Consider the following 23,588-nt stretch of genomic DNA (forward strand, 5'->3'; position numbering starts at 1 on the left):
ACCAGAGTCTACAGATCCAGGGTCTGGTACACTGGGAGTAAGTGATGGAAAACAACCTGCCATCTTCAGCCTCAAATGATTCAAACAGACTTTGCTATGTGCCCCACTATCATGGGGCACACAGCCATCACTACAACGGGTGATGCTGGGCCAAGCAGAAGTCTAGGCTGCTGAGCTCTCACTGGTACTGCTGCTTAGCGAGGCAGGACGAAAACTACCTTACATCTCTCTACAATGAGTGGCAATCATGCTTCTGACTGTAGTGTGAAAACAGACTGAGAGAAATAAAACTAAACACTCTTTGCGAAAACATTGCTAATCAAGTCACTTAGCATGACTATACTGAAAGAGAGAGCAGCATGGAGCTCAGGGAAACAGCTCTGTAGGATGGTGAACAGATTCAGCTCTCCTTGAAAAAGATAACTGAACTTCATTTCATACATTCCAACTTATACGGAAGTCTTTTTTTGACCAGGACTCAGGAAACCACACGGCACTTCCATATTACCTGGCACCAGAGGCTGTGTCTGACATTACAGCTGGGTCTGTAAATTGAATTCATTTCCCCCCTGCTCTGCCCCAAAACTTACAGAGCAGTCATCATTCACCATAACATGTCATCCTAACAAGCTGCAAGGAAGAGATACTTCACATTTGAACCAACCGGTGGCAGCCAGTGAACAATGCCTAGGTAACCAGAACACCCTTCGTCATGAATCTGATATGTTTAACAGCTAATTAAACCTGTGTAGGGATTAGGCTTTACATTGTACAGTTTTATGGCAACAAAACCTGAGCTTCCTAAGATTACATTGACCAGCTCCTTATCTCTGATGCTGAGATGTTTATCAGCACCATATGTTACAAGCTCCTGCTATGTTTCCCAATGACCTTCGGGGACTTAATCAGCCTGAATGTCGGGGGTTGAGGAGCTGAGGACATATATCACAACACAGAATGCAACACTCAGCCAGGCAGAATAAAAATACAGGGCTGAAGTCCAAAGAAAAGGTCTCTGTCGGTTAACTCCTGTCCCTAATAAATTTGTCAATTAGAAAGAACAAACGTTAACTTTGTTTTCCTTGCCCTTGCTGTTGCTTTGTGAGGTCCCATACTGCGAGGTAACACAGGGTGTGTACTCAAGTATCAGTGATGAGGGGAAACCTCAGATGATTCATGGTTTGGGAATGTTTCGCATAAAAATAGCAGATTCCAGCTTTGTATCTGGAGGCTATCCATGCTACCCAGTTACGTTTTGCAGCCTTGGAACCATAAAAAGAGATGCCATTAAAAGGAAATTTTTGTCCCCAATGTCAGCAGCTCTGTGATTGTAGTGGTTTTAGTAACATACTGCTTTTATAATTAATAAGCACTCTGTCCCAAAAGTCTCCAGGCACGGTCTTTCGGGACGCCCGCATTAGAAGACATGGAATATTATCCTAACACTTTTATTCTCATGTGAAATGCACTTGTTTGCAATTGGAGATGCATTAATAAGAAAAGCTTAGGCTGGATTTGCCAAGACATTTCCATGCAAAGGATGAGATACATTTTACAGTGTCTTTTGCAGGGAGAAGGATCTACCTACCATGCTTGAACACCCCTGCATTCTTCAGGTGGGCTGTGTTTACATTGATAAGAGCTGACATAAGCCATCTCCAAGCCCTGAAACTGCCTATTTCTGGCATGGCTGTGCCTGATTCCCCACATCCTAACCCACCAGCCATTACAGTTCATTCTGGCAGTTCCTCTGAACAAGACAAGTCAATCCCATCACTGCTTCTCCTCACTCCAACCCAGCTGCTCACAGTGATATGTTTGGATACATAATCTTCTAAGTGTCCCTTCTATCTGTAGCTCACTGGGCTCAGATCCAGGCTGAATTTCATGGATAAGGATGCTGATCCAAATGTTGACGCTTTGCTGCATGGCTGCAGGGTAGAGATAAAGCTGGGACTGGTTTGCAAGGCATTTGCAAATCTGTGCATTATATGTCTGTTGTTTCATTGAAAATATCCTTTTTGGAATTTAAAGCATCTCAAAGACAGATGTGGCATGACTAGGGTTCCGCTGAATGTGCTGTATTCAGAATACAACAAAAAGTCCAGGTGTTTTAAAGGATGTAATGGCCATGGTTTAAGAAAAGAATTGTGTTACTGGATGCCAAATATATGAACACATTTATAGAACCTTTGCTTGTTTCTGACAGTGAATATATGGTTTGGGTTGATTTTTTTTTTAGAAACCAATTTCCTTTCCTAAAGCAGGTGTGTGCTAGTTGCCACATTTTCCAGGCATATTTAAAACTATTTGGACGCAGAAGAGAGCTTAATTGGCTGATTAGGATTGTAAGCGTGAACTTAGTAACTGACATGGCTATGTCTTGAAACTTCATCAGTCTGCATCGTGGTGGGTGGCTCTTTTAGAGGTACCATGAACACCCAGGGAAGCCTCTGACTGCGTTTATATGGCACATATTGTGTGTTACACCAAGCTGGAGAGGAAAAAAGCTACAAGATGAGATGTCTAAACTGAACATCCCAAACTTTGGGTAGTGCAGGTATCAATGACACACCTCCATCTCCACCTCACTGTTAGGACTCTCCAACATGTGCCTCATCAACGTTCTCTCAGTGTCAGTACTTTATGTCCCTTGTGTAATAATACATAGAAGAGCATTTTCATTAAAGATATTGAAAAATATTGCAGAGGGGGGATGTTAAAGGATGTAGCATTGTCTGTTGAGCATACTCTGATTGCTAGACTGTTGCCTGGGAAGCAAGACAAATGTCAAATATATACATGAAAATACAAGTCCTTCATAGAACCCCTTGCACAAAATTTAGGAAGTCTCTCCCTTTTTTTTCTATCTGACCTCCCTGCTCCTGATTTCCTCGCTGTAAAATGCTTTAGATTTAGGGGGAGCAATAGAGAAACATTTACACCTTGATATCTCATAATCTTGTATTTGGGCAATGCACATAATGTGCAGAAGGCATCAGTCCCATATTCAGCCTGAGAAGAATTCAGCAGTGAGATCTCTCACTTCCTAGACAAGTGTTCTCACTATGCAGTAGCCTGTCTCATTTCAAACTGCAATAAAGAGAAGCTGAATTAAAGTCTGCAATTTGTGGCTTAACTTCCCTTGCACTTTATTTTAGCATAAGCTGTTATGTCCCTAGCAGTGGACAGCCTTGCCCTGAGAGCAAAGGCTTACACAGTGCAGAAGAGAAAGTTAAAAATTGGACAACAGAGTGAAAAGGTAGGAGCTTTAAGTACAGATCTAAAATAAAGGAAGACTTCGCTGCACAAGAGCAGAGACGACATTTAGTCAGTGAGAAGTGAGCTGGAAGAAACACAAGTGGGAAAAGATGAATAAGGCTTTAAGGGAAAATGCCACTCCCCAGGCAAAAGCCACTATACAATTAGATCAACCATCCCCAACTGAACATAATAAACTCTTTCAGAGGAGATTCAGCTTGCACAAGCAGTCTTTTCCTCTGTCCATTTCTCTAAAGGTATTTATTGCCAACTGCTAAAAACCACTGAAGTTTCCTTGACTACACATGTTCATAGACTTGAAACAAGTAGTACTTTAGAATCTTCCCTATCAACAGAAAGGATATAATGAAAGAAAACAAACCTACTTGTAGCCCCCCACTGTAAATTTCCAGTCCCTTTTAATGAAGTGAAAAGTTTTAGCTATTAAAAAATTTTGTGACCTTTGCAATGTTACAGAACACCGATACAAAATGTGAATAGTACAATATCTGTTATATAATATATATTTATATTTTAATATATTACATTTATTTCTACATAAAGAGGCTATAAATACTGTATATGCCTTATATTCATGGTTCCCAGCATTTGACATTATAGTAAGTACAAACAAAAAAATACTTAAAAAAATACAAAAAGAACTCAGTAGAAATAGCTTTACACTTCAAAATCTTGTAGTCCTCACTGTGTCTATCAATAGAGTTCTGGGACTACAAGAGCACAGGTAAGAAGTTGTCCAACAATTAGGCACAATTTCGTCACTCGGAGAAGATCAGAGCTGCCATGAAACCAGCCACGGATTCCCAAGGCTACCTAAACTGAGATCTCTGCCACTCCAAACAGACTTTGAGTTTTCAAAGTGAAAGAGTCAGACCTAAATCTGTGGGAGGGGGGATGAAATGAGAGGTAGGGTGCCCTTAGGATGCCCCACCAGAACCACAGAGCTTCCTGTGTCCTAGGGTAAATGACATTGCCTTTTCTCCCTGTTGTAAGTGGTGATTCGGGGGGAGGGGAATATTTTTTGCAGCAGTTTCAGGCAGCTCAGAGGCAGGCAGGCAGGCATTTGGTGTGAGTCAAGGGTGCTGGGGATGAAAGGGGAGCAGAGCCATCCTCAGAGGTCAGGCATGGCCCTGCCATTTGAGTCCCATCACTTGGCTCAATGCTCTGCCTTCTCCTTGCTAACCAACTTCACTGAGAAAATGCAGCTCATGAGGACTTGTACAGCAGCCTTTTTCCTCTGCCAAGGACAGAGACCATCACCCCCACCTATATTTAGCCCAGCCTATGTTTAGTCTCAGGCTGTCAGTGAGTGCCAGAGCCTTGAGCTGGAGGTTCCTTTTTTTGTTTGTGAAGGTACAAGCAAGGAATAACTCTGAGAAACAAGAAGCCAGTGCCGTGCTGTTTCCTTCCTGGAGTCCAGCCACACAAGGGGAAAAACAAACAAAAAAACCCCCACAAAAGCAGGGATGTGCCATTATTTCGTACAAGTAGAAACATTTAAGTTGAATGCCGTGATGCTGCCTGCATCAGGCAGATGCTCCACATTTCCACAGGGTCAGCTCCTGCCATGGGGTTGGCACAGCCCACACACCACGGCTGGGGCTTTGCACCCTCAGCCACCAGCATCTCTTGAGGAAAGAACCCCAGTCTGGCACAGCGCAGTTTTGCTGCCAGATGCTTCTGCATCATCTTCAGGAAAAATAAATGTCTTTTCTTACAGATGCCATCTTTCAATACGTCAAACCTGAATACCACCAGCCCAGGCAATGAAGGCACATCCCAGGGGGAGCTGGAGCTGCCAGCTTCACCCTAGAGTGGCGCGGGGCTCTCGTAGGGGAGCCCATGAGCACGGCAGAGTGGGGGCGAAGCCTCCTGGGCACACAAGAGTTCCGTTTCTTCGCTGGAGTAGACGGTGGTGTCCATGTCATCCGAGTGGTATCCTGACTGGTACCCACTTGTCTGGTTGGAGGCTTCGGACATGACGGACTCATTACTCTTGCTGGGCACCAGTGTGCTGCAAAAAAAAACCAGAAACAGGGCTGAGAGAGCTGTGGAGAGAGCCGTCTTCTGGAGGGCAGGTGGGCGACTCCAGATGGCAGCTGCTTTCCATCACAACAACAACCAAAGCAAAAGGCTGTACTTAAACCTGGCTTCAAGCCTTTTTAAACATGCATTTGATTATAAGGAGAAACCTTTTCATATGCCCTAACTTCACTAATGCATGAAAAAGATGTTTAATTTTATGACAATACAAGGAGTTAGATTGCAACCACAGATGAAATTAAGAGAAAGCTTTTAGAGGCTTTACTTCAGCTGTGGTGCAATTGTAACTGCAGTATATCTTAGTCTGCACTGAAGTAGTTCTGGAAAAAAATAATTCCTGAGAAGCTCTCAGACAGCATACGTGAGGTTTCAGCTCCATGCACACCACTGTGCTTCCTGTGAACTGCACAATGAAACCCCTGTAAAATGCTCTGAAAATACACCTAGGTACACCCTGAAAATTTGTGTGTCAGCTATTAAAAAAAAAAAAAAAGAAATAAAAAGCAAGCAGAAAACTAAAACCAAGAGTTCAGACAGGTCCTTGTGCTCAGTTTTGTGCACCAGCTCAGTAGCTTCGAGGGCTGATTGATACTATTGCAGCTGATAAATACAAGTCCTTTCTGGGTGCTGACTGGGGCTTCCAAAAGCTGCATTACCTCTCCTCTCCTAATACCAAATGCAGATGACCAGGCATACCGGGCACAATTTTGCTTTCTGTTTTTGAAAATACTTTAAGAAAAGATTTTGTCTTCCAAACAATTCTACAAACCAATCAGTCTTCTGACATACTGCAGGTAAAAGGTCATATTCAATCCTATAAACTTACCTAAAGGGTATTTTCACTTGTTTTTCATTCTCTTCCAATGCCTTCAGCTCTTCAGATGCAAGAACCATCCCACTATCTGTCTGGTTTTCCTGCAAAGATGTTGGAAATGCATTAAATGGAAAAAGAATAAAAACACAAAAAAAATGTATAATAGAAGGAAGCATGTATAAATAGACAAACTCACCTCCTGAACAACTTTTACAGTGGTTACCAAAGGGACATCTTCAAATGTTTTCACACTCACTGGGCGGCTTTTTCTCTTGCTACCTTGTCGGTACTGACTGCAAAGAAAACAAAACAATAAAATTCTGTGTCCACTATCCACAACTTGGCTGCAAACAGCACAATGATATCAGAACCCTTTTATCTCTCTTCAGAGAAGTTAATCCTTTTGTCAAAACATATTATGCAAACTTCAAAATATCTATTTATTGAAAGGGATGAACAGCCTAGAAAGTGGCATATTTCTGACCTTCTGCTCCTGACAATACTGATCTCTGAGCAAATTCTAAGAAATGACTTTGAGAAAACATCTTCTTTCCTCAGTTACACTGGAGGGCTTCACTTCCTGCAAGCTTTGCTTAGAAGTATAATAAACAGAGAAGCCTGGAGCACAGACGTGTGTCTCTTCCTTCGGACAGCACTTCTGAGACCCCTGGCTGGACCTAGGACAACAACAGCAGACTCAGCACACTGCTGCCCTTCAGCCGTGGGGATCAGGACAGGGAGTGCTAAATCTCTCTTGAAGGCTCTTCTCCAAAAGAAGCCCTCTGGTTCAGGATGACATCCATAAAAAATATTGGACAAAAAAATAAAATTTACTTTCATGGAGATACTAATACAGCAAACAAAACGGCACCCTCAGCTTTCTGCCTAAGTGAATATGGAATGAAATGGATGGTGTCCCAGTTAAACAGGGCAAATTTATGTTCTTAACAGCTAATGAAGGAAAATCCATGGAGTTAGTAGAGTAAGCTGCATCCACTTGAAGTGCAAAGCTAGGGACAGTTAAGAGTATCATTCACCCCTTTTCCCAGCTTTGAGTCTAGCTCTGCTGAATCCTGCTTATCTCCAACAGAAATTTATTTAAACTAGTGGGGATTTTACAAGTTCCTTTTGTAGCCTGCTCAGGTGCTCAATCACACTTTAGAATGATTTTCAAATATTAAACCCAAGTATTTGCTGCAAATCAAATTTTTCCTAATGCTGGGGACACAGAACAATTATTTAACACCCTCTTTGGAGCAAATTTTCATGTACTGAAAACTGCTACTATGTTCCCTCTCTATTTTCTCTTCCTAAACTTAACAAAACCAGTTCTTTTCAAGCTCTCTGCACTGGCCATGTCTTCTGCTCCTCTGCAGTGGTATCTAATCTATTTCCCATCCAACACTACCAGGACCAAAACCATCAAATGGACAATCTAGTCCACTCACCCTCCTGGACAACCTGATCTTGTACGACTAGAAGTTTATTCCACAACTTGCCTTCTAAGTTTGGAAGCTCCCTCTGTGCTTGCATTTAAATGTCCACCCAGGCACAGAGCTGCATGGCCAGCACTACAGTTTTCCAGGGTGGTGAGGACTGAGAAGCCCAGCCGCTTGATCTGAATGACTTCCCAAGTATGGGAGACCTACCTCTGCTCAGCCCAGACAAGAGGCAGCCTACAAGGGCTACAGTGAATGAGATCCTCCTGGTTAAGCAAACTACTGTTCAAATAGGACTAGAAACAGTGTGCAGGCAGAGAGAGGCTATGCATGGAGTCTGACTCCTGCTTGGTGACAGTGAGAGCTCAGCTGATGTCCTCAGAGTATTTCCTGACATTTGCTTGCATTTTGTATTAGATTGTCCCATTAAGAAAAGGCCAAAAATGTTCTACAGGAAATCAAAATGCATCTTCTCTGCTATCCTCCAGGTCAATTATTCTCTCTAAGAATGAAACTTCAATTACTTTGACTTGATTTGTTCTCGATGAATCCATGCTGGCCATTTTTTAGTTATTTTCCTGTAGGCATTTACCATTATTTATCTGAACATTTATTCCACAATCGTTCCCAGAATTCAAATTAAACTGATTTCAGAATTACATTTTTTCTGTTCTTTCTAAGAGTAGGCATTACCTTTACACTTTACACTAACTCTTCTATACCTCACCTGACTGTTTTTAATGACAATCTTTCAAGGTTCAGAAATCGCATATCTATTTACTAAGCGAAATATGGCAGATGCTAGGACATCCTGCTGATTTTAATTTACATCAGCAATCTAAGAATTCTTTAAGACTCTCCATGTTTTCCCTGTGCTTGTTATCCTCCTCCAGCTTTGATTAAGAGATTATATTTATCAGCCTTTCCTCATAGTTAGTACTTTTGTGAAGATTGAAAAAGACATCTCTGAACAGATCAATCTTTTCCACTACCTGTATAGCAAGATCCATGCTTACAAAATCGTTTTCAGCTACCAGAACGTAAGAATAAAGCCCCTAAGCATGACTTAACCTCCTCACTTTGCCTCTCCTACCATGATTTCCACAAGTGCTTTCACAATCCTATAAGACGAGAAAAAACGTTGACAGAGTGCTTTTACTTCTGTTCATAACAGGAAATGGGGACCAGGAAAAGCCATATAGGAAGTATTAAAAGTGGAAAATAAGTGTGATATTTTCAGTGTTAAATCATGCTTTTTTGTCTTTTAAACATGTATAGTTTGAACTGTCCCACTACTAAAACATGGGTTCAGCTGCAGGATCATAAGTTCAGCTGAAGTGTGAAATGTATTGTGCCCAGGTAGTCTCTTCTAGGACCACATAGAAATGTTCTCCTGCTGTACCCCAAATCATCGGGAACTCCGTCTGTGGTGAGTATGATACACGCAGCGAGGCAGAGGGCTCTGCTTCATGGAAACCACGTGAAACCTGCCAACAGACTCTGTCTCCACCCTGACGGTTGCATCCATCTCTTTCTATCCTCCTTCTTCTGAGACTGGATTGAGCAACCCAGAGCTCCCAGCATCTCAGTGGCTGCGCCGGATGAGAAAATGCCTTTCTCCCTTACATCCCAAGCCAGAGGTCCTCAAAGTGTCCAATATAAGCCCCTGAAGTGCATTAGTACAAACTCCATACTGGAAAGTCACCTCTGCCATGATACCCAACAGCATCTACCATTATGGATGTCCTAGGAGCCCACCAGAAGCAAGCAGTGGACAAAACCCAATGACAACACTATTTACATCACGTTCCTCTTGGCTATCAATTCATGACCTATTTTCCAGTATTTCATTTTAGGAGGAGAAACGCCAGAGAGATTATTAATGACAGATCTATCATCATTAATACTCTTGGCAGCTGCAACACAAGAACACTGCGAACACAACTGAATTGGACCAGTAAAACCTTCTATATGTTCTGGTTCTTCAAAAACAAATAACAGATATTGTCATGTTTTTTGCTTTTTTTGTTTGTTTGTTTTTGAATGAGAATACCAAATCTTGAAAGGGTAGCAACATTTAAAATAAATAAGAAAATCACTAATTGGGAAGGTAAGAAACAAGCTTTTGCCTACAAAAGCTTTACAAATTCCTTCTTATCCCTATGGAGAAGGTTAAATATGGACCAGGCAGCTGAAATCTCTTCCTTTCATTTTCCCTTCCCCCAGCATGAACAAAACCTTCCCAGAGGCCCCAGTAGGATGTCCACCATATAAAATACCTAATTCCTGCTGTGTTGTCATAATGGAATTTAGGATCACAGACTTCCTCTTCCTCCCTACAGGAAGCAGGTGAAGTTGGGAGAGAGAGACCCGAATCCTCTTCCATATTCAGTGATACTGACAAAGGAAGGACAATGTAGTCTTTACCATCCTGTAGAATGCAGTGAAAAAATACAAAAAATAAATAGGCTACAGAGACACACAGACATAAACAGATACATGCATGTACATGGAGAATGCATCAGCCCAACAGTGTGGGTGTTTTATTAAACTGTGAACAGTATACCACCTCTGCAGGAGCAGCTACATTAAAAGAAAGAAGCTTAATAAGAACCACTTTCAAGTAGTTTTGAATTTTAAAAAAATAGATTTTTATATGATCTACTGTAACATAATGTATAAACTGGACTTTTTATTGACATCTTTGAAAAAATAGAAGTAGATTTTAATAATGTTTGAGTCCCAGTGCCACAAAGAAAATGAACCTGATGTTTTAGAGGGGCAGTGTAATTTGCATCATCACTGATAGGCTAGAAAGGGAGAGTTTGTCTAATAGGGGAGCACACAGCCAAATAAATCCTCCTTCATTCAGTGGGCTCACATCTATTGCCCCGGCCTTGTCCACTTCTGTAGTAACTGAAGAGGAAGCCACAAGATGGAGAGCCTGAAAGGGAAGCCCATGTACCACCTGGTCGCAGTGGGCTCTTTTACTGGAATGCCTGCACACAGGTCATGCCTTAATACATTAATTTGCGTGGAGCCGCTCACAGGCAATGAAGTTTTTGTATCCTTGTTTTCCAGGATAGCCATTAAAAGCATTGCAGCCCACAACCTCACATACACGAAGATAACCATCTTTGGCACAATAAGATCAACAGGAGCTACCTGCTGGAATGCATCTGCAGCATGCAGAGAAATCAGCAGCAGAGCAGGGAACTGAGCCTGTGCCAACAACTCCCCAGCAAAGACAGCAGTAGTGTCATGGGAAGGCTTACTGGCAGGGCGGAGTGACCTGTGGTTACCACAACACAGCCTCCGGGATCTTTACACCGCAAGTCACTCTCTGCTAGTCGGAGACCCAACTGGTGGTCAGTAATGGGAGCGCTAGAAGAAGCCCAGGCTCCGTGACAGCTCCAGCAGACAGTACCCAACTATGGAATGCTGTGGTGGCTGGCAGAACAGGACAGATTCAGCTGGTGGTTTTAGCAACCAGAGAATACAGTTCACGTACCTGACGGACGTTGGCTTGCAGTAAATTCCCCAGGTGCTCCACGAGCTCTGAAAAAGTTGGTCTCTGCTTAGGATCTCCATGCCAGCAATCCAACATTGTTTGGTACCTAGAACAACAAAACCAATTAAAATACCAGCATAAAGAAAACAGCACCTATTGCTTGCTCCTGCACCTGCTAGTAGTGTGGGGTAAAGGTGGGCAGCTGGAAGAACAGTTTCTCACATTTCTGGTGTTGTATAATCTGGTGCTCTCATTCTCGTTCCTTCTTTCAGTCTTCTGCAAAATTCTTCATCAATTTTCACTCCAGGGTACGGTGATGCACCTAAAATGAAAGCAACGGTAATTTTAATGCATTAGACTCTAAAATTTTGGGATTAATTTTCAAGCAAATAACTTGTTATGGTTTGTGTTAATAAGGCAATTCGGTGTATTTGGATGTGTAAACAATTTATACTTATGATGGAAACAGCAACTGATTGAGTAAATGAGGCACATCATCACGTACTGAAATTGCATGAAGAAGCATTTCAAGCCTACGTTCCTACATTTGCATTTTGAAGAAAATTTTGGTGTTTTATTTTGATGGAGAAAATACATAGGAATTTTTCAAGAAGTAAAAAGAAAATGCAACAGAGGATCCAAGAACACTTTGACTGTTTTCTTCAGACTCTTTTGTTTAGAGATGGTTCAGTAAAATTAAAGTGACTCACCTAATGAAAATATTTCCCACAGCAGAACTCCAAAGGACCATACATCACTCTGAATGGTATATACTCTATCAAAAATGGTTTCTGGTGCCATCCATTTTAGGGGTAGTCTGGCCTAAAAGCATTTTCATAAACAAAATGGTATCACAGTTTAGCAAAACACTGAGTTTCCACAAACTTCTTTAAGGGAAAAAAAGAAAAAAGAAGTCCTTATTTCATATTAATTCTCTATCAAACAGATAATCTGAAACTTACATCTCCTTTCCTGACGTAATCTGGGTCTTTGTAGATGTCTCGAGCCAAGCCAAAATCACAGATTTTGACCACATTATTGTCTGACAAGAGGATATTACGAGCAGCCAGGTCCCTGTGGATGCACTGCAAAGAGAAGTAAACAACATCATATGCTGCCTGTGGTCACAGCTCTGTCCACAGGGCTGATCTCTTTCACATATGTGCTCTCCTACCCTCAAAGGCCAGATAATTCTTAAAACCTTTTAAGAAAAAGAAACCTCAGCATCAACAGTTGCTGATTTTAAGTGCTTTTTTGATGGTCACAACTGATTTGGCTCAGGGAGACTTGTGTTCTCAAGTCCAAACATACATCTGTTTATCCACTGTGCAGAGAGGGCCTTTGAAGTTAGCTAATTAATTATCCTAAGAAGCTGACACAAAACAGGTTCAGATCTGATTACCTTTAGATTTACTTAGGTTCACTCAAATCTGTGTACTCCACTATTTCTCTGAAAAACACCACACTAAAATGCTGACTTGATTCCAACACAAACTAATCTTTACTACAGAGAAAGAAGTCCACATCTCTACCTATGCAGAACAACAGCTTAGTTAACAACCAAACACTTCAAAACTCAAGCCTCAATAGCCTGAAGTAAAAAAATCAGGCTCTGAAAGTGGCTACAGGTTTGCTTCTAGTATGGACTGAAACTGCAGATTCTGGAAGAAGGTATTTTTACATATGCACATAAATCAAGATGTATGAAAGGCAGACAAGAGCATGTTTTTAGAAAAAGACTCTGAAGTCTGCTCTTGAACACCTAGCCTGCACTCTAGAGCAGTGTTGTATTTCCTGCTTCTATTTTCTTTTCCCATTTCTAAGTATTTTTTGTTTCTATACAGCTGCAGGCAATTCCTCACTCTTGCTGGAATTGTCATCCTTTGAAATATGTGCTCTACATATTTAGGCTCAAACCAGAAAAATACTTCTAGAAGGCCAAAATGCAAGTGAGGTGCTGTTGACTGCCAGGGTGTCTTCCACAAGAGATTATCCAAGGAGTCATCCATGAAGTTTCATAGCTGAGTATCATCTCTCCTCACATTGCCCCTCCAATCCCAGTGCACAAGGTACAAGAAACTTTTTGCTCCTCAGAGAAAAATCTTTTATTCTCATTTAGCTCCAGTTACCAGGGATTTGTCCCTAATTCCTTTAACTGTCCTTAGAAGTCAGCTCCCCTCCTCCAACCACTTAACCATTCTTCTGTGAAGTGGTGGCCCATAAACCTTATACAGATCACTAACATTTGTGTCAATAAATGCACACGCTGTTTCACTCTGTAGCATGAATAATTTGGGTATGTCTTAGAGCAAAAAGAAAATGTTGTGGGTGACTGCTAGTCCAAAGATGAACATGCTGTTTCCTTCTATAGACCTACAGCATTACTTCCTACAGTCAAATAAATAACATGCCACTCTTCCTGAGAAGTTCCTTACTTTGCGTGAAGCCAAGAACTCCATTCCCCTTGCCACCTGGAAGCTATAACAGATGAGGTCCTCCATGGTCAAAGGGTTCTTGCAAAGGTCTTCAGGACCAGCTGCAAAGAATCAGATGACAGTCAAACATGCCCTTTGTCACTGATTTCACCAATAACTGCTGTTAGGTAAAAGTCCATGTGAACCTTATGCCACACTGGACTGGAAGAGCAAATCAAGCACTTTTTTTGGCTGTATAATTATCACTAACGACCCATTTTACATCAAACTAGTCTTGTGTAAAATAAATTTTGAGACGATGGGCTACACCCTAGGCCTCCTTGCTTATTTCCAGAGTTTCCACCAGAGGAAAGATTTGCAAAACAATCCCAAAAGCAAAACAACTGAAACCCAGCTCACAAGTTCCTAGGACAGTAAAGCTTTCTGTGGTTTCAGTTGAACTTAGAAACGAAGGAGAGGGAGGCCCCACCTAGTCTTTATGAGGAAAGAATGTGCCATAGGGAGAAAGACTTCAATTCAGCAAAAAGCCCTGCTAATTTAGTGTAGAAGAACCCTAACCTCATCCTCTAGTAACCTGGAGGAATAATGTACTCAAATATCCAAAGATACCTAGGCATTTAGTTCATGCTGAAATAAACAACTCTTTGCTCAGCTTCTCATTTTAAGCAGGCATCTACCAAGAACTACAGCACTGGTGGCTAAAACCCTAACCTAAGGGCTGCTTCAGGTAACATCCCAGCTCAGAGGGTGAATGTTTACACCAGGGGGTTCTGGAAAGGGACCATGATGGTGTGGAAATGCATGTGTGACATTACCTATTGGATTGCATTGAAACTGCAAGATCATTCTCCCTGTTTACATACTGATGATGACGTCACCCTAGGTGAAATTAGCAGCCTCTGAAATGGCAGCACTGAGCATTTTGTGCTGCATCTGCCAAAGGAGGACATGGCAAATGTATCAGTGAAACCACTGCAGAGGATATGTGCATCCTGGGGAGGCTTTGAATGAGCGGATAATTCAGGCTTCCTGTTCCTGACAGACCACCTGGGCCGAGGGAAGGCAAAGCAAGCTCTCTGCTAACAAGCAGTGAAGCAAATAGCATTTCACAGTATTTAACTTCTGGGTAAACTTTAAGGAAATTCAGTTAGCACCCTGGTGCATCCCTCTCTGCACTGCCTTTGGAGTTTGTGCTCTGTGATTTTACCAGAAGATATAGGGGCATTAAACACACACATCTCCAAAAGGCTTCACACTAAAAACAGACCCTTTTCAGACAGGACATTATCTGGGACTGGGCTGAGGGGTTTGGGATCCTGATCTAGATAATCCATAGCTCAGGAACTTTGGTCAACCAGAGAATAGCCTGCACACAGCTTTGAGGGAGCTTCGGAAATCACAGAGTCTCCAATGTCCCTCATCAGCCCCACCAATGACACATGTTCCAACACCAGGAGAAGACATATCCTACCATCCTCCTCTTCCACGTCACTCAGGGACCGCTCCTCCACAAAACCAGAGCTTGCTGAGCTCTGGCTGCTTGTGATGCTGTCCAACCGTCGCTTCAGGTCAGAAGAGACATCACCAACGTAGTTCTCTTTCCCCTGCCGAAATCTGGCACATTTGGTCTAGAAATATGAGGGGAGGGTGAGAAAAATCAGAAGCTGAAAGCATGCCAGAAGCTTCTACTGGAGAGGCAGTGGTGCTCCCTATGGTCTGTGCCAAGGTGACCAGGGAAGGCAGGGACAGCAACCCAGTGAAGGCATGATCAGCTGCTCTGCTCCAAGCCAGCACTGGTTGGGGCACCAGGCCGGTGCACTGACAGTACCAGCAAAACCCAACCCATGGCCATGCAGGTTCACCAGCTGGAGCACCCTCTGCCACTCCACAGCACAACTTTTGCCTGCTTTCACAACCTCCCAGCCAAACCCAGCAACATCTCCACATGCTGGGGACTAAATGCCCACTGAGGAGCTGGTCTCCTCAGCCCCTGGTGCCCCCCACCTGTGAAACAAACATGGATGGATGCTGCCAAACCCCCTCATACACTCCAGCCTCTCCGTACTGCTATGGCTTTACCTCCTGCTGCTGCAAAGAGCCTCCTGCTAAACCTCTACCTTGGCCAAAACTCTAACAGCCATCTGACTTATTTCCTTCTTCCCCTAAGCCACTGCATGCCTCTAGGGAGGAATTCAGCCCCAGAGGCGTCTTCCAAAACATTTTCATTTTCTCCATTGCTTTGGTTTGGTGATTTTTTTCCCTGGCAGAGCTGTTTTTTACCATTGCCAAATCCCATTCCTGCCGCTTGTGTAAGCGAGGGTCAGCACCCTCATGAAACCCTGTCTCTTCCTTCAAGGCCTCTCAGATATTTGTTTATCTTTTTACCTCACAAGAAGACGCAGTGAGCTGCCTTTGCCAATACAAAATAGTAAACAATGTCTCCAAGGATAAAGAAAAATAACCCCCTGGAGAACCAACAAGCAGTGGGAAGAAGCTCTGATCTAAACACAGCAGCTGCAGGAAGATTCAAGTCTACCAACATGGCAGAGCACAGCCCAGAGGCCTCCCTCTTAGCTGTGGGTGGAAAAGGGTTGGGTCCCCAGGGTGACCCTGAGTGCTGGGTACACACAGCCAAGTTCTTCAGACAGCAATCTGACCCTCAGAGGGCATAGATCCTCCAGAGGGATCCTCTAAAGAAATAATACTCCTCTCAGAGCTACCCAGAAATGAGTTTGAAAATGCTGGTCTTCATCCTCCCCCTTCTTTCAAATCAGGGTGCAGAGGGGGTGCTGTGATGGAGCTCCTGTTTGCAAAGGACTTGGGAGTTGAAAAGCTGAATGTAAACTCATGAGTTACATCAATTATACAAAACTATTAACAGCAAAAGAAATGTATAGCCTCATTCAGCAACGAGCCAAGGGAACAGATAATCACATGATAGTAGATACCTATGGATATCTGATGGATATATACACTAAAAAAGGAGTGCAGTTATTTAAGGTGGTCTGGAGCTTAACTACGAAAGGAAAAAATTCAGGCTGATAATCAGAAAAAACTTCCTGAAAGATATGGCCAAGTGTAGAACAGTCTGCCAAAGGAAATAGTGGAAGCCCAGTTCCTTTGCACATTTTAAGCTAACAATAACAAAACAGCTACATTGCAGGGGCCAGGGGAAAGACTAGATGACCTCTGATGTCTTTGCCATCTCTCATTCCCATGAGAAGTACACTAAGACATTCAGCGTCCCCAAGGATTGCTGCTTCAGCCTGCACTAGAAGAAGAAACATTGTGTGTGGAAAAAACCCCACCAAACCAAACATGCTACTGTTAACCTTGACTCCTTACCTTGTAGGGGACAAATTCACTCCTCTTGCTCCGTAGGTAAGCTGACAGATTTCCGAACTTGCAATATTCCACAATCACCATGAGTGGGCCTGTACAACGCATAAAGCAATTCATTAGACCATTAATATCCCACCTTATCTCACAGCACAACTTCCAGCTAGAAACACATACAGTTCAAAGAGTATTCTGACAGCCAAAGGTTTTAAAAAATATCAGTAATAAAAAAAAATAAAATCTAATCAAAACACTGAAATTATTCATTTTTCTTCTGTTTAAGGGAAGAAAACAAAGCACATAATTTTGAAAATCACAGGCTTAGTTTCATATGCCAGAAAGTATAGTGGTGTGCTTATACTTGAAGCACCAATAACAGCCCAAGTTAATTGACATTGTAAGGATGCGACATAAATATTTGAATGAACTTAAGTGCAATTAACCTCTGCAATAAAATACACACACGATTATCCATGCACTTTTCTGCAGGCAGTTAAAGTACTAAAAATTTAAAACTGGAATCTTGATTTCAGACATAGATGCTTTAATGTACAATCTAAATGTGGTATTTCATGTTCAAATTTACTTCATATAGGCATATGCTGTGGTGAAAAATTTCCATCCTAGGTTTCACATACTGGCCATTTCTATTTTATTATGGAATAAACAAGGAAATAAATATTTATGGATTATGTTTCCTTCAACTACTGACTTCTGTCATGGAACTTTACAAATTAAATTTTCATCCCATTGTAAGCCAACAAGTTAGTGTCCCTGAAAAATTATTACTGAGTTACTTTACACTGAATTTCTTCCAAATTAATTTGTAGCACTAGATTTGCTAAACAAAACATCTGTCCCTGATTATAAAGTGAAATAGGTTCATCCACCCAGAGCTGGACTCCAAATTGAAATCTCCCCTCCTACACACACACAGAGGCACCAACAGCCCATCCAAAGACAGAAAGGGGAAGTCCCAGCTTGCAGTCATGCTGTAGCTGGTGACAAGACTAAGAGTAACTGGTTAAATCTGGTGTTAGACTCAGCTCTGAAGTCTGTTACACATGGGCTGTCCACTATAAAGATATATCTCAAGTACAGAAAAGCAAAGTGAGAGAACAACTAAGGGATGGAGCTGCATGGCCCTTATTCCACCTTTATTTCACCTCTGGCCTGCTCACTCTTATCAGATTTTTTTTTTTTAAGAAAGAACTACTCTTTCCAATCCTCAATTTGAATTTTAATTGCCTATGCAGCAGAAACGGAAGAAATAGGGTTTTTATTAGCACCTCCTCACCCACTAAGAAGTTACTCACCTCCCGGCTTTGTGCAGGCTCCAAGTAAATTGACAACATTGAGATGATGGCCAATATGAATGAGTATCTTCAGCTCTGACATAAGTGCTCTGTGCTCACTATGGGTTGCCCCTTCTGCAGATGTAAAGCAACACAGGTCAGGAGCATCATAGACAGAAAGGTTTTTCCCTCCTACCCATTCTCTTCTGGTATTTATCCAGCCCATCATGTGAGGAGCCTTGTTGGCTGGTAGGCTGTGTCAAAAATGCCAGTACAGCACAGGGTGGAATACAGCCCCTAGCTGCTGGCAGCCCCATTTCGCTGCTCTATTACATGTTCTTTAGAAACAATGTGTCTGGGAACCACACATTTCAACTTTCCTGTGGCAAATGTGAGGCAGTATAATATGATTTAAAGTGAGGAGAAAGCTATTCCAAATTACAACTCAGTTTGGAGCGTGCCTAAGCCATTGTCTTGAGACTTGCAGAAAACTTCCCACGAGGATGCATAAGGCAAAAATGGACATGTGCAAATTGATTGCAGGAGCAACTTTATGTTCTGAACCTAAGTGGAATTATAAAAGCAGTGGCTAGGAAACCACTATTGCTCCAGTTATCAGTGAGGGAAAGGCACATACTTTCTCTAATCATTGCTTCATGATAACACCTGTTAAACTAAACTTTTACAACAATGGGTACAATAGTTATAGTGTTGACAAATATCCCTATATTGTATATTCAAGTTGAAGTTTTAGTCATTATTTTTACCTTTAAGCATTTTGACTGCCACTGTTTTGCAGGTAGCAGTTTTGTCAATCCCAAACGCATCTGCTTCTATGACCTGGCCAAAAGCTCCACGTCCAAGAGGTTTACCTTGAAGTGAGAACACAAACATATTCTCTTGGCACAGCAGGCAAAAGTTGTAGAATAAAAAGCAACTCCAAAATGAGTTAATGAAGCAGAAATTAACAGAGGACTTGAAATGTAGACAGGATGCACCACATCCTATGGGAACACAGAGCCCACTTAGGGATCATGCAGCAGAGCAGTCCCGTGGTGAGCCAGGACCCAAAACACCCTCCAACATAGTGCTGGCTGCAGCATCACTAATGGCTTATGCAATGAAAACTCACCTAGCTTTAGCCGGTCTCTGGGAAACTCCCACTTGCTGGCATCATATGGGAGCCTCTCACAGTGCTCATCTATAGGAACTTCATCCGGATCCATGATGATTGACAAGTAGCCAGTCTTCATGTCCCCTCCGTTGGCCTGGAAAATGGTATTAGTTGCAGTTGCACAGTTTTTTGCTAGCAACGTGCAGGCAAAATGCCATTTTCTCACTTTAGAGTATTTCATTAGTTCCCAGAAATGCCAGGCTACCATTTCCCTACACCATGTCATCATGAGTGTGATCATTGTTAATTACTTGCACTTTTCTTTTCTTGCTCTCTCTTTTTTTTTTTTTAATAAATAGAACCAGATGAAACATTTTTCTCTTGCAAGGGCCTGTTCAATTAAAAACAAATTTCTGCACTCCTGGTTCCAGGCAAGAATGTTATGGCATGGAGAGAAAAAATGTGTCTGTTGATTTAAGAACAATGGAAAGAAGCAACACAAAAGGCCTCAAGTCAGCTCTCATTTGTCATGCAAGACCAGTGCTGATAGGACAGTATGAGAATTTTTTCATTACCCGCTTAACGGTCCGGAGGATGATTACGAGAAGCAACCAGAAGAACATGGCAATCACTGCAGTGCCAACGAGGATAATGAGCTCCAGATTTGTTTTCTCTTCAGCGCCTGGGAAGAAATAAATGAATATTTGAGTGATAGTTGGAAGCATATTTGTTTTGTTCATTCATTAAAGTAAAGAACGGAGCTCCTTGTTCTGAAGGTTCATTTTAAAAGTGCAACATAGAGCAAGGAAACGAAATCCAAACAAAACAAAAAGCTTGGGGGGGTTATGTTGGAATATTACAGTTCCATGTTGCTTTACACACCATCCAATTTCTCAGCATCAACTTTGTCCCGAGGACAGTGTCTGAACCTTTGACAAATATAAAAAAAGTAAAATTCACATTTTGGAAAGAAATAATTGTTTTAGAATACCAAAAACTAATTACTCTTTCTTTAGAAAGATACCCCCATCATATAGAAAAACACCCCCATCATATAGAAAATAAAGAGCTGTGAGAATGACCCAGGGAACAATCTCTCTCTTGTCTCTTGACATCACTCATCTGGGCCATGAAAAATGTGGATCTACAAGAACCCATGATAATAAGGTCTTATTTACAACGTTCCTTTTCCCATAAAATAGTGGCCAGCAGATACCACTTGAACATCTTTTAGTGCACAGAGGCAGCTCTCTTCTTCAGCTCCTGTTTGCCGCATCATGCTCCTGTATTTCATCCTTTGCACCACAGAGATTTTCCCACACAGTAGCACACTCCATTGCATGACCCCAATGAGCTGCACTAAAAACTTCTTGGAGTGAAACAGTATGTCTCACACAGATTTCAAATTTCTACAGACGTGCCCCAGCCATATTTACCACATCAGCTGAGATCTACATCGATATCATCTGCAGATAATTTCCACCCCATGTAAACATTTGCCCAACATCTAAATATCCTAAAGGGACCTATGAGGATAACATGATATTGCTTTAATTACCTTAATGGAACAGATCAGACAACCACCTTGACTGTAAAAACAGAGGTTTGTGAAGGGTTCAGTGACTAAAGTATGCAAATGTATTAATACCAAGAGCAAGGAGCTTTTAGTTTGAGGCTTCTTGTTGCAACTTTTGAAAGTCCATCGTGGTCCCAGCTACCCACATTGCAGACTAACCTCTTGCTAGGATTTATTGTTTGTCATTGCAACTTGTATTTTGGTGTGCCACAACAGGACTGGAACAAGTGACAGATGGGTCTCACAAATGCTGCTTTCAGAGTGTGATGGACCAAAGCTGGAGTCCCCTAACTCAAAATCACTACCTGTTTCAATGAAATGGGACAGCAATCACAACAGACTGCAAAAACTCTTCACTATGTTTTTCTTAGATGCTGTGAGAACAATGACATAATTTTGAAAGGTACAACATCCTATGCTAAAAAAAATAGTATGTCATTTATGTTACCTAGACAACAGAGATGCCCCAGGATAGCTGCATGTTTATGTAGCTCCGTTGTATGGGTTTGCATGTAATATAGATTGGCAGAGTTTTCTTTGCAAAAAAAGTAAGATAGATGCAGTTTTTGTTGAAAAGCTCTAAACAGCATAGTGGAGAAGAAAGCATCAACCTCAACAGCTGGTTTATGACAGCTATGACAGCACCAAATTTGAGCTTGTTAGGAACGGTCAGGACTTTTCACAAATTCCATAGCGTATTTTCAGATCTCCCATCAGGATAGCCAGTATTATGCACAATCTGGAAAGAAGCTAACACCAACCTTCCACTGAAAAAAAAGCCACTGCTTTACTGCATCCGAGGACATTGCATGCAAGGCAGGTGTATAGCCCTCCATCTTCTTTCCTCACTCGACGGATGGTTAGTGTTTTGTTCCCATCTTTCAAAACAATACCTGGAAAAAAATTATGGTTCTTAATTTTGCTATTTTTATGCTAATTTTTGTTAAGAATTCAAAATGAAACTTTCATGGTGAAAATCAGCAGTCAGTCCCATGAAAGAAAGCATTTTAATGACAATAGCAAGGCAGCAATCCTCACCTGAATCTTCCACAAGGGTCTCGTTATTTTTAAACCACGTGATGCTTGGAGGAGGAATGCCATTCACTGCACATGACACTTCTATAGTTTCACCAATGTTTGTTGTTTGATTTTCCAGATTTCCAACAAGTGTGGGTGCTATGGGCTCTGTTGATTTGAAAATACAGTAAAGTTACTGATTATTAATAAAAAGATCAATTAGTAGCCATTCATGTCCCAGTAACAAAGTATCAGATCCTTTTATTACACCAAGAGCCACAGCATTCATGTTAAGATCATAGCTCAACTTCCACATGACATGAAAGGATTAATATAGCCAAGAAAATTTCAACAGTATTGATATAAATTGCTTTAGCTGATTTAATTTGTAACTGCTCAGGCTGCTGAGGGAAGAGGGAATACTTGAGAAATTGCTTCCCTCACATTTCTACGTCCAGGGTCCTTATGAGAGGCTTGACACTCTTAGTCCATTAAACATCCATTCAAGATGGGCCATGAACATGTATAAGTATTTTCCTGAATCTGCCGAATCAACCTAGACATCTAGGTCCCAAAGCAAAGTCATCACTATTTTTGTGAAATCTGACTGATTATCAGCTTGCATTGCTTGTGCCTGAATACCAGTATCACTTATGGCAGTTTTAAATTATAGGCACTGCTTCAGACTCGAGAGACAGCCACACAAAGCAACAGCATTAATGCTATGAATACACATGTGCATATACAGCTACAGAGAAAAATGTGTTCTGAAAAGTAGAGTTGAGAAGCTACTGAGCTAAACACATTACCTCAGCAGGAGCCAAACACATCTCCTTGCACAGTACAGTGGCTCAGTCAGTGTTTCCTCACTGGCATTAATGAAAGAGTCCCTGCTGCCTGGACAAGCCCCAGAAGTGTGTGTTACAACAACCGGTTTAAATCTATTTAACACACTGAGTGCACCATTAACCAAACACATGCAAAGCCTGAACACACCAAAAACTGCCACTACTGCAATGATTTTCATACACAACCACTCATTTTGCTTCAGAGTAAGAGATTGGTACCTTGAACAGTAAGGTGCTTCACCAGGCAGTGCTGTGTCTTAGCCTTTTTGTCCTGAGCAATGCAAACATAGTCCCCTCCATCTTGCAGGGAGATGTTACGAAGGATGAGCTCCAAGGTGATGTTTTCACCATTGGTATTTGAAACTGTCTCATTCAGCTTCTGGAGAGCATTGAGGTTCTTGCAAACAGGCATGGGCAGCCCTCCAAAGGGAGTCTGTGAAACGTGAGCACTGAGTTTGTACCATGATAGCTTCTCAAAGGTGAATTTGTCTGCTGTGCATCGCAAGGACATGTTATCCTTCTCTGTCAGTTGATTCTGAGGCTGGAGATTAATTTCAAGACCCCCTGCAAGTTAAAAAAGTAAAAGAAATTCCTATTTGATTCTGCATTTTGTGGCTAACATTAACTTGAAAAAGTAATTTTGGAAATACAGATTTTGTCATCCTATCTGGTTAGAAATAAGGAAAAGAAACACTGAAAAAGAGCAATCAAATCAATCAGTCATTTAACCAATCAATTATCTAAGGAGTACAATCTCATTAAAAGCAATATATTTCAAATGGATCAAATGAAAGACTGTGTAACGAATACAGTTGCTTTTCCTGTAGAAACTTACAGCAACCTAAGATGGTTCTCAGCACTATCTTATAGTTAAT

The 23,588-nt window shown here is 41.7% G+C and overlaps 1 protein-coding gene across 1 annotated transcript in view; it reads right to left on the reverse strand.

The window, feature by feature from the left end:
- Positions 1 to 3,663: 3,663 nt before the first annotated feature.
- The window catches only part of KDR (kinase insert domain receptor), a 30,643-nt gene continuing 10,718 nt past the window's right edge, over positions 3,664 to 23,588 (reverse strand). The window contains exons 13-30 of the mRNA XM_032109572.1: positions 22,933 to 23,277; positions 21,887 to 22,033; positions 21,610 to 21,741; positions 19,848 to 19,954; positions 19,291 to 19,426; positions 18,926 to 19,030; positions 18,180 to 18,293; positions 16,870 to 16,958; positions 14,996 to 15,152; positions 13,525 to 13,625; positions 12,052 to 12,174; positions 11,800 to 11,911; positions 11,312 to 11,411; positions 11,090 to 11,195; positions 9,858 to 10,009; positions 6,336 to 6,432; positions 6,152 to 6,240; positions 3,664 to 5,296 (exon numbers count right to left, since the gene is read on the reverse strand). Coding sequence (XP_031965463.1) covers positions 5,092 to 5,296; positions 6,152 to 6,240; positions 6,336 to 6,432; positions 9,858 to 10,009; positions 11,090 to 11,195; positions 11,312 to 11,411; positions 11,800 to 11,911; positions 12,052 to 12,174; positions 13,525 to 13,625; positions 14,996 to 15,152; positions 16,870 to 16,958; positions 18,180 to 18,293; positions 18,926 to 19,030; positions 19,291 to 19,426; positions 19,848 to 19,954; positions 21,610 to 21,741; positions 21,887 to 22,033; positions 22,933 to 23,277 — 2,417 coding nt within the window. The 3' untranslated portion in view covers positions 3,664 to 5,091. The remainder of the gene's footprint in view (positions 5,297 to 6,151; positions 6,241 to 6,335; positions 6,433 to 9,857; positions 10,010 to 11,089; positions 11,196 to 11,311; positions 11,412 to 11,799; positions 11,912 to 12,051; positions 12,175 to 13,524; positions 13,626 to 14,995; positions 15,153 to 16,869; positions 16,959 to 18,179; positions 18,294 to 18,925; positions 19,031 to 19,290; positions 19,427 to 19,847; positions 19,955 to 21,609; positions 21,742 to 21,886; positions 22,034 to 22,932; positions 23,278 to 23,588) is intronic.

Source organism: Corvus moneduloides, chromosome 5, assembly GCF_009650955.1.
Source record: "Corvus moneduloides isolate bCorMon1 chromosome 5, bCorMon1.pri, whole genome shotgun sequence".
NCBI classification, from domain to species: domain Eukaryota; kingdom Metazoa; phylum Chordata; class Aves; order Passeriformes; family Corvidae; genus Corvus; species Corvus moneduloides.